The sequence below is a fragment of the Podarcis filfolensis genome (genome assembly GCF_964270895.1).
Source record: "Podarcis filfolensis genome assembly, chromosome: 1".
NCBI lineage: Eukaryota > Metazoa > Chordata > Lepidosauria > Squamata > Lacertidae > Podarcis > Podarcis filfolensis.
Genome location: NC_139604.1, coordinates 79,091,615 through 79,108,955, shown reverse-complemented (window position 1 = coordinate 79,108,955; position 17,341 = coordinate 79,091,615). Strand labels below are relative to the sequence as shown.

The window sequence follows — 17,341 nt, the reverse complement described above, 5'->3', positions numbered from 1 at the left end:
ATTTTGGCAACATGTGGCATACCAACCATCATTTTCCTGCTAAAAAGGGGATGTCCTATTTCATACCCTCCAAGTGTTCTCTGATGAAAATAGGAACACCCTAAGCGCACAGCTTTCCAAACTTTTCATGTCGGTGACATACTTTTTAGACATGCATCATTCTATGAAACAGTAATTCACTTTTACTACCAGCCCTGGAAGGAGCATGGGGAACATTCTCGCAACACACCAACACGCTGCAGCTGACACACTAATGTGTTGTGACACAGTTTAGAAAGCTCTGTCCTAAGGAAAAGCAGGACATTCTGGGATCAAATCAGAAACCAGGACTGTAAATCTGGGACTGTCCCTGGAAAATAAGGACACTTGAAGGGTCTGCATGTGGTAGGTAAAATGCAGAAGATTACAACCTAGAAAAACACAATTACTAGGAAGCAAGCCCTAGGAAAACAGTAGAGCTCAAATTTGATCAGGTTGTTAGTGTTGTCTTCTCTAGCCTGCATAGAGTATTGCTGTTGAGCCTGACACCTTCATTGTTGCTCCTGTGTAATTCCAGTTAACATCTCTACCATCTGCCCACTTGGTTAGGGTGACTTGCATGATGACACACACATATAAACAACTTACAGGGCAGCAGGTGCTTAAACTTTTTTCTTTCAGTTAAGCCAAGGGAGCAAAGACTCCATTTCTACAGCTCCTAGGGCTTGATGAGAGTCTTCCCCTTAGAGATGCTGGTCAGTCTGCAGCCGCTGGACCATTCAGATTCTTTCTTTCTTTCTTTCTTTCTTTCTTTCTTTCTTTCTTTCTTTCTTTCCTAACTCAGATGGGACCTATGTATTCACATGCTGATTCCTGCTGTTCTTATATCCAGTAATTTCCTGACATGCAAACTCAGAGGTTAAGATCACATTTACAGGTTTAACTGTCTCCCTCTGTGTTCTGTAGTTCCCATGACTACTACTGCAATTCCCAGCATTTATTGCTGTTAGAGGCCTTGTTGATCTTGTCGTTGTTGATAATAAAATGCCTAGAATTGCTCGGTTCTGTACAAAAGTGGGAAATAACACACATTTTGCCCTCGGGTTTATAGTCTAAAGATAAAGACACGGTCTGTTACAGAGGAAAGGACAGTAGTAGAAGAAACAGTCTGGTAAAGCCAGGGTAATATCTGTCACAACAGGCCAGTGGAAAGGTTTCTTTCTACCTCTGTGTTCCATGCTGAGTTACTGGCTGCTAAGAGAAGATCTAGGTGGCAGTCGAGTCAGTTAGACTGATGGACAGGACCCTACTTTAATTCTCATTCTGTTTGCTTAGCTGCAGAGAAAAGGGCGAACTGCAATATTGAGGAAGTGATTTGGATGAGTAAAAAATGTCTTGAGGAGAAAAGTTGATCTCTCTTCCCCAGCACCACAGTCCCAACTTAAATTGGAGGGGGAGGGGAAAGCAGCTGCATTTAGGCTGCAGTTCTACCTATGTGTAGGGCCAACTGAACTAAATGGGACTAACTTTTGAGTAGATGTGCATTGCAGGACTAGCCAATGTGGTTCCCTCCAGATGTTGCTGGACTACAGCTCCTATCACCCCTGACAACTGTGCATGATGGCTGGGGCTGATTGGAATAGACTTTGCATGTGAAAGTGGTGATTTACTGCAATCCACTGTATAAATGTATTTGTCCCTATTTTGCTTGTTTAAACTATATTTGATAAAACATTATCAGCATATATTTCATTTATCCATATTTTCTGCCGATCAGTTTTTTCTTAATTCCTTTACTGCTCTGATAACAAAAGTCTCTTTTATCAATGGATCATTATATTGCATGAAGGATACTGTTTTCACTGAAGAATGAGCAAAAGCTTTGTTCCGTCATTTACAGAGGCTTTCTGAATAGATCTGCTAGTTTTTAAAATTTGCAAGTAAGTAATGGATCTTATAAGGATTTCATTAGATTCTGTATGAGCACTTGTTGTGACATGAAAAGCAGATGGTAGTGAAAATAATTATACTAGTGGGTGAGATACTTCCGTGATAATTTATGCTAGTATAGTCCTGCAACCTTCAGTTGGACTACACTAGTTTAAGCTGTCACTAGATAATATCACCATGGGGATAGCCCTCCATCTTTAGTTTATATGTAAAATGTTGTAGCAAGCCTTTTAGAAAAGAATAGATTATGGAGTGTAAATGCTTCCATTCCAATGACTGGGCCACTGTTCTCCATGCCATGACAACTTCAAAACTGGACTATTGTGATGTACTCTGTGTGGGCATGCTGTTGAAGATGATTTGGGAACTTCAACTGGTCTAAAATGCAACAGCCATATTACTGGCTGGAGTTCCATTTAGAACCCATAGAAAACCTGTTTTAAGACAGTGTTAAGATCTGCAGAAGTGACTCTCTTGATGGTAACACCACTCTTAGAAATGTGGGCAATGGCACCCTGGGAGAGGGTTTCTCTGTGACAGCCCCTAAATTGTGGTATTCCTGCCCTTAAGAGATGTGTCTAACATAGTTGGGAACATTTGGCCTTCCAGATATTTCTGAACTCCCATCAGCCCCAGTAACCATGACAAATGACCAGCAATATCTGGAGGGCCAAAGGTTCCCCACACTTAGTGTAGCATCTTCATTGCACAGCTTTTGCCATATGCTGAAGTTGCCCCTCTTTATCCTGGCCTTTGATAGCTCAGGAATTTTGTTCTGTGGGACCCATCTGTTTTTGCTGAATTTATACTGTTCTCTTCCAGTTGAAACAGTTTTCCTTGTTTGTAATTGTAATTGCTTTATCTGCTTTTATGATTGTATATTAATGTAACCTGCTTTCAGCTTAGATTGAATAGTAGTAGTAGTAGTAGTAGTAGTAGTAGTAGTAGTAGTAATTCTGCCTTTTATGTTAATTTCAATATATTGGTCTAGCAAAACATTTTGCTCTTTATAAACATTTTCAGAGTTTGTACTTCTTGTTCCCTGGTTACCAATATACTAACCACACTGGTATGTTTTCCCCTTTCTACTTTCATGCTCATCTTTCCCTTACATTGATTGTGCAGAGCACTGTGATCCACAGATGTAATATGGTTAAATGGATGCTTGTTTGCAGATATTGTCCTTGGGCCCAATTTTATTGTCATTTCTGTTACTGCTTAAATGGCTTCATCCATAAGATGAAATCTATTCACTTGGAGTAATCATCTCTTTCAGAAAATCATGTGTATTGGGATGTGTTAATTTTCCCAATTATTGGGGGGGGGGCAGATCCAGTATAGGCATTTATCTGTCGCTATTTAGTACCGCACCTTCACTATAGAAGATCTATATTAAAAAGAGATGAATTCATAGAAATGGAGGAACCCATGGTGACAGGTAACTTGACCTTTGACTTCCTAATACTCAAATCTGTTAAATGAACATTATAGTTATTCTAATGTATATATTTGGGACAGAGATGGGGGAGCAATGAAAGAAAGAGGTCAGTGAGCTGTTGTGATGAGCATGCATTATCTATCTCCTTTATTACTTGTTTCTGAATGATAATTGTCATGGTCACTAGCAATAAGTCAAAATGCTCAAAGCGACCAGAAATGAATTTTAATGTTTTAGGAGACATTTGCAGGACAGAATTTACATCTGGGTAAACATAGAAGAATCCTGGCCATAGGAACGAGTGTTACGGGGGTGGGGGGGAATAGTACTATATTAAGTGCTTTATTGAGTCACTCTTTCAGTTCTTCTAGCTGATTGCATAAAGGCAGTGCCTCAAGAGCCCTAATGAGCCTTAGTATAATTTATCAAGCCTATTTTTTATTGTTCAAATTATATAAAATCTTAACTAGTATACTTATAGGAAACCCTCAAATGAAGGAAGTCAAGCTGCAAAATTTTGGTTTAATTTCAATTTGAGTTCAGCTGTCAGTGAAGTTATTCCTTTGGTTCTGGTTCAGGCCAATAAAGGTTTTGTAACCTATTTGCCACACTTGGCTGGTTCCATTTCATTACATGTGGGAATATTTTAATTCTATGAAATAGACTGGCATATGTGATTACACTGAGAGAAGCATAGACTATAACTAGAGCTCAAGAAGGTATTGTCAGCTTGGGCAATGGAGGAAAAAATAATAGGTCAAATGGACTCTGCTGAGAAAATTATAGGAATGTGGAGGCACACGTGAAAGTGTGGTGAGATTGCACAAGAGTTAATTGGGAAAGGGGGTTAGATATGGCCTGCCACCATTCTGGTGTTTTGCTTTGAGGCAGAGCAAGCATATCTGAATCTGGTGTTGAATAGAAGCACTGTAGTGCTTTTCAGGAGTGGGATGTTTTTGGTAGGGATAAGGAGGGATAAAACACAACTTTTCATTCCCATGCTCCTGAAGCCTTAACATACTTTGTTATGAAGTGCTAAAATGCACATGTTTACCCTGTCCTTTGACACCTGAGATATATATTTTAGAACACTCTTGATTCTAATTCTGAAATAATTATTTCTAATATTGTATTTTAAAAATTTTGTAACCTGCCTTGAGAGCTGAGGGTGATGGGTAGGTAAGAAACTATAGTCATAACTCAGATTGAATATGCTTCATGTTGAGCGTGTTCGAGTTGCGCTCCGTGGCAACCTGAAAGTAACAGAGCGCATTACTTCCGGGTTTCGCCGCATGTGCACATGCTCAAAATGACATCACGCGCATGTGCAGAAGCAGTGAAAAGCGACACGTGTGTGCGCAGACGTGCCGTCGCTAGTTACATTTGCTTCTGGATGCAAACGGGGCTCCGGAATGGATCCCGTTCGCATCCCGAGGTACCACTGTATATATTATGGGGTGAGGAGGTTTCTAGAGAATGTGAAGGGAGAAAAAAAAGTTTTTACATCTTCTGACAATTCTCCATATGATGTAGGGAGGAGAGGAGGTTTTTTTAAAAATGCATGAGAAGCACCCTACCAGCCCCCTCTATAAGCCAGGGGTGGAGATAATAGGCCAATTTTGACAAATGGGTGGGATTGCCCACCTGGTGCCACAATTATGTTGGATGATCATTTTTGTTTGTCCATTTGTTTTGAACTCAATTGTAAGCACTGACAATCAGCTGTGTTAGTTTAACCTTCGGTTTACTAGTAGAACTGAATTACTGTGTTGCAAAACGATGCATGTCTAAAAAGTGTGTCACCAACATGAAAAGTGGAAAGCTCTGCCTTAAACACTTAAATCAGGTGTGGGGAACCTTTGAACCCTCAGAGGTTGCTGAACTACGACTCCCATCATCCCTGGCCTTGGGATGGGAGTGGTAGTTAAGCCAGGCATAGGCAAACTCGGCCCACCAGATGTTTTTGGGACTACAACTCCCATCATTCCTAGCTAACAGGACCAGTGGTCAGGAATGATGGGAACCGTAGTCTCAAAACATCTAGAGGGCCAAGTTTGCCTGTGCCTGCAGTTAAGCAGTATCTGGAGGGCCAGAGGTTTCCTACATCTGCCCCAATGAAAGAAATGTACTTCTTTTTCTCCATCAAATACCAGAGGAAGCACTCCTATGCCCTTGTACTAAAAATATATTGGATACTATAGCTCAACTATATTACGGTGAGATACAGTCAGTGACAATGAAATTGGGTTAACTAACACAAATGACATCCTTTGCATCTCAGCTTTTTTATATTTAAATGGCTGTAATTCAGGGCTTGGAGATCTTTTAATGCAGATCAAAGAAGCAAACACCTCCTTTCTTGTAGTACTAGTGGATTGAAAATAACCTCATGTTCTGGAGGAAATTAACATACAGTGTTACAGCCCTGGCAAAACAAGCATATTTGGCATTTGTGGGAGGAGAAAGGATTTGCATCTGAAGTGCTTTAACTCCTAACATGCACTCATCAAGGTTATTTTTATTATGGGCGTGTTAGAGACAGGGCAAGCAGAGTGGGTTTTCAAAGCTGCTAGAGCAGATTTTGTTTGGCGTTGAGCAACCAAAATGTAGAAACGATAGCTATTAGTAACACAGTACAGCTGGGCTGAATCATTCTTTTTCCTCTCTAATGGCATGCGTAATTGCTCTAGGTTTTCAGGCGTCCTTCACCCGCACTTATTTAGATTAGTGACTGATGCATTTCCATGGAAACCTTAAATAAAAGAGGGAGAAAAATCCAATGGTACAGTGTGAAACTAGAGGGATATGGAGTCTATTGCTGAGCATACAACTTGTATAAAACAACTTGCTTTATGTTGATGCTTTGATCTCTGAAGGTCCTTGTCATATTCAGTATCAAGATGGATTTAAAAGTTTGAAGACGTTTTTCCTTCTTTCTAAAACAGCCTTTTTTTACTTGAAAGAATTCCTATATTCACAATAGGGCTGAAAAACTCAGTTCAAGTAACTTGAAACCTGGGAAATGTGGTTTTGTATGTTGATGGTGATGCAAATACACAACAAACGCAACTGAGATGGTTACATCTAGGTTAGAAATCATGGCTGAAAATTCAAGATTCAAGAAGAAAGTTCATTTTGGAGGTATTGTGTAACTTTGAAAAGTATAAGTGTATGTGTGTGTCTATGTGGTCTAAATGTGGAGAGGTGCTCTGAAAATTAGATGTAAAATTTCATAGTGATGTACACCTCTACTGTGTATGTTTCGTATATTATTGCATTCTAATGCCAACAGCCTTTAATTAATTTACTGTCAAGTAAGCATGTATAGGATTGGACTCATAGTTCTGTAACTATTTGGTATAATTGCTTCTAATCTAAAATAAAATTATTGAGTATTTTATAGGTTTAAAAATACAAAAAGGTGTGTTTTCTTTTTTAAAAAAACTGAGGGTTTTTAGGGTTTTGCACATTTATGTTTAAAATTTTTGATATCACAATTTTGGAAAGAACTGTTAATATGTTGTTTGTGGCTAGTTATGACAATCTGTTTTGGAGTGAAACATAGTTATCTAGGACACGTTAATCAACTCAGAAGTATAGGCAAGTATTCATGTTTGGTTTGTCACTTTTGAATAGATCTCAGTTGTCACATGGACCATTTTCTCCCCACCCCCAACCAGTGCTTATATTATTCATGTGAACCAATTTTTCTTTGTCTGGTTTAACTTCAGAGTATTCTAGATTATAAAAGAGCAACAGTCTTACGATGTTTTTGGCTGATGAAAATCTAAAGAAAATAAATACAAAATGTGTTTGCATTTGTGACATAGTTCTATAACACTGGCAGGGTCTGAAAGTTGTTACTGAGTTTGAAGTTAACAAAAATTAGAAATCCTTTCATTGACAGCAATATATTGCACATCAGAATGTAGCTTCACAATCTTAGGAAACTACCATAATGACTGTTAAATATGTATTTATAACTAAGGATGCAATTCTATAGCACTTAACAGGCACTAAGCCTCAATGGAACTTAACTCTGAGTACATATAGGATTGCATTGTAAATGTGCAGTAAACTTTACATTTAATATTCTTAATGGAAAAATTATTGAACACTAATCAGTTAAGTAGTAGCTATGTCATCATGTTAGCTATATAGTTACTTTAAAGATTGCTTCAGACATCCTTTTAGATTTTATACAAGGAATGCAGCTTTCTGGCAGAATTGCTAATGAATATTCTAATGTTAGCTTTCCTAAAACAAGTTGTTTGATTAGCGTATGATACATATGATACATTTTTACTATTTTCTTATACAGATCTTTACCGCTTCATGTTAAAGAGGCTTTTCATTTTGAAAAAACTGCTGTTCATTGTTTTTTATCCCCAATATTATGGCAAATTCTTGAATGCATAGGTGGCATTTTCATTGCCTCCTGCAGGCACTAGTGTCTCATGCTGTATCTTATTTTGAAAATAAGAGTTTAGAAGGTATTTTGACATGTAGTATAGATTGTAAGTTTGTGCTTGGAGTAGTGATGAGGGGGAGGAGCCAGTACATCTACTATTGTACTTTCTCTGATCCATGGCTTGAATATACATTTCACAATAAATCACTTGAAGTGTTATAGATATGAGCCCCTTCCAATATTTCATATAACCAACCATATACAGTCAGTGTAGTAAAATAATGGATTCCTCCACTATTTTAAAGTATGATTAGTGGTAAAAATGAAATTTTGATTGTTGGTATCCTAATCAGACAGTAGCATTTATTGCAAATTAAGCAATGTAGATGTAAAATTAAAATTAAAATTACCTGGTCCGTACTCTGTTTTATATCTAAATAACAACCCTTCCTTGTTCTTTGCCCCTTTTATTTGCTTTGTTTGTTTTTCTCACCAGAAGACAGGGCTTGGGTATCTTGTCCACTTCAGCTGGACTGTTGTCAGTTGAATAATTAAAATGTTCACTTTGAGGCATGTTGGATTTGGAGATAACAGGATGCTATCAGCGTGAATTGGCCATTCACTGTGAAAGTATGACAGTTAGTAGAGTCATGGATGATATGTAAAAAATGAATGGATAGTGGGAGTTAACCTTGAATCTGCAGGCGCCATTCATTTTCATATCTGATAGATGGCATTATTCTTTTGTATATCAACATAAACGTTAAGTGCCATATTCAGGCACAGTTCAGTGTGCTGAAAATAAAATAAGAGATAGGTGTGTACCCCAAGGTTTATATATTGAGGTGCACCTCTGACCGACCCTTCTCAAGTATGAGCGTTTTATTTGTAGAATAGTTTTTTTCTCTAAAGTAAGCAAAGTTTCATCTGGTTTTCCGCACCAAACTTTAGGGTGCTGAAAATTGTATTGTATGCAATAAATTGCTTCAGAAGCAGAGCTAATGTGAAAATTACCAGTCAAAATAGATGCCTTCTAATGCAAATTCTCTTCTCCACCTTCTTGGGAGAAATCCTGATAGGACAGAATTCTTCTAATTAGGTGGGGTTGAACGTTGTTATCCGTATGATAACCAGAATCATGTTCTCAGATGGACTGTGTGTGCTTGAGTCATATACTGCTTCCTTTGTGCATTGCTGCGTGCGCACAGAGAATTGCTGGGTTTTCCAACATGTGAACTCACTCTGTGGTGGCATTTCATTGTGCTATTTCGTTACATAACTCATACTGAATGCTACAGCCAGCCATGGTTTCCAGCACAATGAAAGCAGGTGTGATTCCATCTACATGCATTCTACATGCAGTTTATATATATTTTCCTACATTAAAGCATGAACTTGTGAAATTCTAAGAGGACCTAAAAATTCTCACTTAATGATCTTCTGCCTCTGGATTTCTTTTTTTTTTTAATTGTAAACTTTCTGTATATATAAATAAAAACATTTTAACAAAAAAACACCCTGAAATGCTAATCACACATTCTAAAACCGATTATCTATACTTGAAATACAATAAATAGTTGATTTCCAAGCCCACTATACAATGATATTGTCTTGGTGATGTTTGGGAAGCAGTTAAATGAACTATAATAAGTTGTTTTCATTTTACATTGCCTGATTAATGTCAGCCTCTCAGATGTTAATGTGCACAGCAGTGATACATGCATTTTTATGGAACTATCAATTTAAACATAATTTAATGAGACAGACTAGATAATCTCCGATTATTTTAATCTCATAAATTTCATCTTGGTTTCCCCCAAAATTAAAACCTCTACAACCATTACAAATGGTAAAAATCACCTTTATCTAGTGTCTGCCATGATTAATTTTGTAGTTCTGCTGCCATTTCAAATAAGGTAAATGCCATTGTATCACTATCATGTCAGCGGTTTCGGATATTGAGGGTTATTATAAAATGGCAAAAGTTTCAAGAATAAAAAAAATCCATACCTTATTTGTTTTTTCTATTTGCAAACTTCTGTTCCATTTGGCCACATAACATTCATACTGCTCCATATGAAAGTTAAACTGAATGGAATATATTTTAGAGAATGGTTAAGATCCAATATGTTGTGATCAAACAGCTGTATGCACAATAGGACCTCTTCCCCTCCTGCAGCCCCCTGTGTCTTTCCCAGAGGGTTAAGGGACCCTCTGGAGCAGACTATGAGGGCACAAGGAGGGCTGTCGCAGTGGGGAGAGAAGTCCTGTTGCATAAATACCATTCCGCAAATGGGTAGGCATCACTGGAAGTTGTCCAATGGATTTTGCTTTCCATGGAAACTATTTTTTCAGACTGTTTTTTTCTTTTAGTGTTTTATGTCATTTTCTGCAGTAGCAAGTGTAATCTAATTTTAATATATTAATATAATTATGGTTTTACTCTGTGGATATTAAAAGCCCCCTTTACTTAAGGCAACCGGTAAAAGAAAATACCGTATTTTTCGCTCTATAGGACACACTTTTTCCCCTCCAAAAATTAAGGGGAAATGTGTGTGTGTCCTATGGAGCGAATGCAGGCTCCTTGGCTTCAGCGATAGCAACACGAAGCCTCCAAAGCACAGAGGGAGTGCTCCCTCCGCGCTCCGGAGGCTACGTGTTCCTTTCGCTGAAGCCTGGAGAGCGAGAGGGGTTGGTACGCACCGACCCCTCTCACTCTCCAGGTTTCAGGGATAGCTGCCTGAAGCCTTTGGAGTGCAGCAGGACCTCACGCTATGCTCCAAAGGCTTTGGGTTCCTTTTGCTGAAGCCGGGAGAGCAAGACTCTCCTGGCTTCAGCAGAGAGGGAGAGCTGTGCAGTGCCCCTTCAGCGAAGCGGGAGGAGAAATGGAAGGGGCTCCGTTTCTCCTGCCGCTTCGCTGAAGGGGCACTGAGCAGAGAGGGGGAGATTTTTTTTTCTTGTTCTCCCCCTCTAAAACAAGGTGCGTCCCATGGTCAGGTGTGTCCTATAGAGCGAAAAATACAGGTAATTGTAAAAAAAAAACATTATTATAAGTCTCAAAATTCTACAGCTTATAAAATGCCACCTGACATATATGATCTACCTGATAAGGTAACAAATGCACCAAATTTCAAAGTGATTGTATAAAAATCGCTACAGGTACAAAATGGTGAAAATTGACACATTGACCTCTTCTCCCTAGTGTTTTTTTTTTTTTAATAGGCGTATCATTTTGCTTTTCCATTTTATTGAAATCGATTGATGTATTTCATTCAGGCTTGTCAATGAAGGCACACTTTCTCTGGTTTGGCAAAATTTTGAGCAAAAATTCAAAAGTTGTTAAGGTTTACTTGTCCCATTAAAGCTATGGGAACAACTGGTGGCAAAGGTATACAGTGCATGCTCAGCAAAGACATTATTGGGTTATCCCAAAGCACCAAGTGTTTTGTTCTGTATTCTGGATCTCCTGCTTCTCCTTCTCTCTCTCAAAATAAAAAAAACACCTTAAGCTTTTTATTTAAAATATTAGCTTTCCTTAAAAGGTGGCTGGACACATAGTAAAGTAATGCCAGTGAAACCCTGACTCCCAGCTTTCCCTAGGGACTTATGCAATAGTCACATGGCAAGCAGAGGGGAAGGGTGTGTCACAGAATGACCGAGAGCAAATGAACTCATGTTAGATGTTAGAAAACACATTTTAGTTTTGATATGTATGAAAACAGCAGTTTTCCCCAATTGTTTGTGGGTAGGGTAGAGAGTCCAATTCACATACAGTGTCCTGTCCCAGAAAATACTCTTGGCACCTTATAGATCAGATTTAGCTCTGACAGCAAGCGGCAGAATTTATGTTTTCTTTTGATACTTCTTTTTTATTTTCTAATTGATATGTATAGATGCTACCATTTTCATCTATACATACCAATTAGCATATGCAAATGGGGTAGTGCTCCTCAGATTGATGCTGAAGTGATAATGCTTCCACTACGCCAGTATTTGCAGAAGGAACGACTGGGTGAGTGGATGGGATGTGTAATGCATATTCCTTTAATTACAGATGTGACAGTGTTGTGCGGTAGTGAACATAAGATGAGCCTGCTGGATCAGGCTAATGGCCCATCTAATCCAGCAGCTTGTTCTCACTGTGGTCCACCAAATGCCTGCGGGAAACCTGCAAGCAGGACCCAAGCAGAGAGCAATCACTCTCCCCTCCTGCAGTTTCCGGCAATGGATATGCGGCCTAGGACCCACGTACCTACGGGACTGCCTCTCCTGGTATGCCCCGTGGAGGACCTTAAGGTCCACAAATGACAACATTTTGGAGGTCCCAAGCCCCAAGGTGGTTAGATTGGTCTCAACTAGGGCCAGGGCCTTTTCAGCACTGGCCTCAACTTGGTGGAACACTCTGTCACAAGAGGGCCCTGCGGGACTTGACATCTTTCTGCAGGGCCTGCAAGACAGAGCTGTTCCGCCTGGCCTTTGGTTTGGACTCAGTCTGACCCTTATGTTTCCCTTCCCTTACAGTTTTGATCTATGAGCTACTTTTAAAATCAGGCTGCATTTTAAATTGCATTTTAAACTGTATTTTAAATTGTCCCCCGCCCCCCCCATTATGTTTTTACTGTAATTTTACTGGTGTTAGCTGCTCTGAGCCCAGCTCTGACCGGGGAGGGTGGGGTATAAATAAAATATTATTATTATTATTTAAAGAATGGTCCTGGTGAGGGGCAGATGGGGCAGGCAGTCCAAATAGGTACCTAAATGAAATTGATGGTTATAAACTGTGCATTCTGATGCAGAAAGGGCAGTGAGATCTTCAAGCCACCAGGAGAGAGATGGTGGATGTTTGTCCTTCCACCCTTGCAGTATATGTCTCTTAGCCAGCAGAAGGACTTACATAACCCACTGTTGTTGCTAATATAATAAGTCTTACTGTTAATGCCAGTTTACTAGGGCTTTGTGTTGTTGCTTTCATACTTTGTTGCTACCATAGGTAAAGGTAAAGGGACCCCTGACCATTAGGTCCAGTCGTGGCCGACTCTGGGGCTGTGGCGCTCATCTCGCTTTATTGGCCGAGGGAACCGGCATACAGCTTCCCGGTCATGTGGCCAGCATGACTAAGCCGCTTCTGGCGAATCAGAGCAGTGCACGGAAACGCCATTTACCTTCCCGCCAGAGCGGTACCTATTTATCTACTTGCACTTTGACGTGCTTTCAAACTGCTAGGTTGGCAGGAGCAGGGACCGAGCAACGGGAGCTCACCCCGTCACGGGGGTTCGAACCGCCGACCTTCTGATTGGCAAGTCCTAGGCTCTGTGGTTTAACCCACAGTGCCACCCGTGTCCCTTTGCTACCATAGGAACTATTATTTATTAGCTGTTTTTGTTACATTTGCAAATAAAAAAATAAACCTTTATGTATTACTATATTTTAAAGCATAGTTTGTAGTTAGTTTGTAGTGATACATACATACATGTACTGTATGCATGTATGCATGTAAAAGCTGCATTTTAAAATTCAAATCTAAAGGCAGCACTCTCCTCCTTCCCAACAACCAAATGAAGACTAAGCATGTCCAGTAGCCACAGAAAGTTGAAAGCGGTGGGAGTATGTTAACCCACCAGTTGTGCATTACATTTGGCACCCCATAATCCTCTTTCCCACTCAATGAAAATACATCTATTTTATTTTTAGCTCACAGTTTCTTGTTCAAAAATATTCTATAAATCATCTTCTGCTGTTACACAGTTTCTTCTCAAGTACTTGTTTGTGTGATATCCTGATATGAGGGGTTATGCAGAGTGCTATATACATGCTGACTGGGAGATGAGAAGTCTTTTATTCCAAAATGTGTACAATACAGAAGTAACCAAGTGTGCCTGTGCCATAGTATATCCACTGAATTCAATTAAAACACAAAACGTCCTCCTCACCTTTGGCAATCTTATTATTCTGCTTCCTGCTGCAGAAATATATAAAGTGTATGTAGCATTCTTCCACTAAACTTTGCCCACAACTCTGGCAACACTGACAACATATCCAATCAAAGATCAGCCCACAGTAGTTTCCTTGGTGACTAGCATACAGCTGTTGAAATGGACTGCAGTGCAAACGCTAGAAAGGGAAAAAGCAAATAAGAAAACAAACCCCGCCCCAACTCTCCTTATTTTCTCACGTAAATTACTTCAAGATAATCTACAGATATCAATGTTAGTGGTAGCCTTGGGTGTCAATTGCTATGCTTAATATTTTCTATAACTATTCCATCTCAGAAATTGCTCATTGAACTATTCCAACTTTAGGGTTAACAAGAGTAAACAAAATTTAAGAACAGGAGCAAATACAGCAGTACATTTTTAGCTATATAGTTAAGGTATCTTTTGAAGATGTAAATCTGGTTGCTTTCAAGTTGAAAATATGTTTTCCCTAAAGGAATGGCATGCTCTTGTCTGTGTTTTAAGAGCAGTATTCTAGATTTCAAACGGTTAATACAACTGTGTTTGATAATTTATTAGGGTGATGCTTACTGTATTGGTAAGACGTTTAGCCAACAACATACTATTGTAAATTACTCATTATTCACAATAATTTCTCTAAAATCTGCTTACGTTGGAGCAAGGAACAGCAGAATGTTGTGTACTTGCTATAAGAGTAGAAAGGGGGGGCGATTTGTGAATCACATTGTGGGTCAGCTGCTTAACACATCATGTGACATCAGACTGGATAAATTGGAGTGAGGTGGGGGTGGGGAAAGGATTATGGTAATGTAATTACATGTCTGACATCAATTTTTTAAAAAACCTACTAGGCTGACAATTCCACAATCTGGCTCAATTTCCCCAGACTCCTGGAAGACAATGGAAATGGGACGATCCAGGATTTTAGTGTAGCTATAATTAAACAACAGCATGCCCTTTCCCTCTTCCAAAAAATCCAGACAAACTGAAACTCACAAAATGTAGGAGCAGATGGGGGTGGGCAGGAAGGGGAGAGGAAGTTTCATTGTGCAGGCGGAAGTCCTTACGTTACACAAATGGGAAAACTATATTGGATATATCCCAAAGACAGGTGTTTATGCTTTTTCTAATTTTGGTTTTATTTCCTGTAAAGATGTGGTTCTTGTTTTGTTTTGTTTTCACTCTTTAAGTACTTTTAAAAATGTGGTTGTACTTGTGCTGGATGAGAAGTTTATTAACCCTTTTCCATTGAGGTATTTTTGCTAACAGGCTTTTGGAGTCAGTTATCTGAACAAATGCCCCAGATTACTCGTCAGTATAGATTATCAACCTCCACTTTAGTGATTCTAAATACCTGGTATGGTAAAAATGTAAAATGCAAGAATAAATAATTAACTGCTAATCTGCTGCTGACAAGACTGCCACACACTTTTGGAAGTACTTGGAAGAAACCAAGGCAGGAGTTTGGAATGGGGAAAAAAAGCATGGCTACCAGTTATCTCAGAAACGCTAACCCAAAAAGTCAATTTTAACAGAGAACTGACAAAAAAAGAGCACATTTTATCCAGTTTTGTTTAATTTTATTAAATACGTAAATGAGAGAACGGTGGCCCCAAATACACAAGCAAGATACGCAAGCTTGCGGAATTCTTCACATGAGGGAGACTTGATATCTGAATTCAGTGAAATGGTATCTCTGGAACTCTATCCTGCATCTTCATGCTCCTGTGAAAAGAGACGGAATAATTAGAAGAGGCAATGATCATTGTTTAATTTTTCTTTGACTTAACTGTGTTGTGATTTTTGAGTGTCTCCTATGACTTTGTCATGATTTTTTAACGCTGCCCTTTTCCAAAACCCTTAATAAGAAATTATATTTTAAAATATCACACAGCTTCTGAAGTTGATTTTAAGAGAGTTCCCTTATTTCCGTCCCTGCCCCCCTTCATTATCTCTTTGCATCTCCATTTAATGAGAGAGATTGGAAGTACTATGTACTATGAGTCCAAGAGCTATGTACTATTGTCTCATCCTTTTGATTCTGTGTGTCGCTGCCCCCTCCCCCCTCCCCCCCAGCTGTAATATACAGTATCCTGCAAATGCATTTTAAGGAAGTTTGAAATGAACACTGTGGAATGCTTGCTTTATACATGTTAGGTAGCTGAGCAGTACTGCTTCTAACTACATGTTGCGTTTGCTCCCACCCACTTTCAGTACGATAATAGAAGGGTGAGATCATACCTTAGAAATTACTTTGCTGCTGCAACCGATTCCTCCAAAGAGCCAAATAATAATTTTAGAGTTTACAGGTTTTGTCAGAATGAATACAGTGGGTGAGTGGGATTTCACCTTAAAGACTGGCCATTATGTGACTCCACACTTTAAAACAAGTGATGGCAAACTGGACAGCTGAGAATTAGCCTGATACTTATGAGCTTTCTTCAAGAGCTTTCAGGAAAAAAGCTTGCCTCCCCTGGGAGATGTCTCCTCACTAATATTGTTGGCACGTGTACCGGCATGTGATGTGCATAACCATGTTGCCTTATCACTTTCACACAGCTCCTAAAACTTCCTTCCATTATTTTATTTTTTGTGGGGGAGGGCACGGACTTTGATCTGAACTCACACATAGCTGTGCAAAAGCCTTCAAAGCTGTGTTTTAAAGCTATCCCCGAAGGACAGGGAAGCTCCTGAGCAAAGGAATTGTGCCTCCCCAAACTAAGGTAACACTTGGACTCAGACATACAGTTCTGTAAATCCTCCACCTAGTCCATAAGAGGCCATACCTCTGCTTTAAGGAGTCACTTGGGATGAGGGAATGCTAAAGTGGACCCCCTTTGTACAACAAGCTGCGTTAAGCCTTAAAAACCAACCTTCGGGCTTTTGCCTTGACTGTGGTGAATGTTCAGGCCACACAGAAGCTGTGAGTAGTGCACTCTTCTTTGGGTCAAAAATTCAAGGATATTTTACAATAATGCTCCCTTTTATGTGTTATGGCATGTCTCTCAGACATGAATTAATTTACTGCATATTTATTTTTTAAGTATGATTTGGAATTTCTTTTTATACATTTCTGTATAAATATTTATAAAAACAAGTAAGTGTAGTATTTGTAGGAGCCTAAATTAATAAAAGTAAATATTGGGACAACAGCACTGATAAGAGACAGCAGTCTCTCCCTCCAGTCCCTACCCCCATAAAAAGAAAAAAGTTTAACGGTAATTTATGAAACAAGAGAGCACATGATTATTTCTCTTGACAATTGAAAGTTTTAATTAAGTATATTCTGTCTTCATTTTGAACAGAAACTCGAGCAGACAGAACAAAGAAATTGTTTAGACACTATACTGTTGGATCATATGACAGCTTTGATGCTTCAAGGTAAGAGATTGCATTTTTTTTCATACTTGAAATATTTTGTAAGTGTTGGCTTGGTGTTCTGAGTTCAAAAAGGTGTGAGCACCCTCAACTTCCCTTCTGTCTCAAAGCTATTTTTGTTCTACCATGCCTTTCACTAGAACAGAGAGCAGCCAAACACCTTTTGAAAGAAAACAAAGATTTATCCCAGTATGTACTCTAAATTGTCTTGTTTGGTTGAACCAAGGCACT

The 17,341-nt window shown here is 39.1% G+C and overlaps 1 protein-coding gene across 8 annotated transcripts in view; it reads left to right on the top strand.

Moving 5' to 3' along the window:
• The window catches only part of SHANK2 (SH3 and multiple ankyrin repeat domains 2), a 338,706-nt gene that overhangs the window by 160,466 nt on the left and 160,899 nt on the right, over window positions 1-17,341 (top strand). For all 8 annotated transcript variants that reach the window (XM_083601126.1, XM_083601124.1, XM_083601130.1 and 5 more), the window contains one exon: window positions 17,038-17,113. In XM_083601126.1, the coding sequence (XP_083457252.1) occupies window positions 17,038-17,113 (76 nt within the window). The remainder of the gene's footprint in view (window positions 1-17,037; window positions 17,114-17,341) is intronic.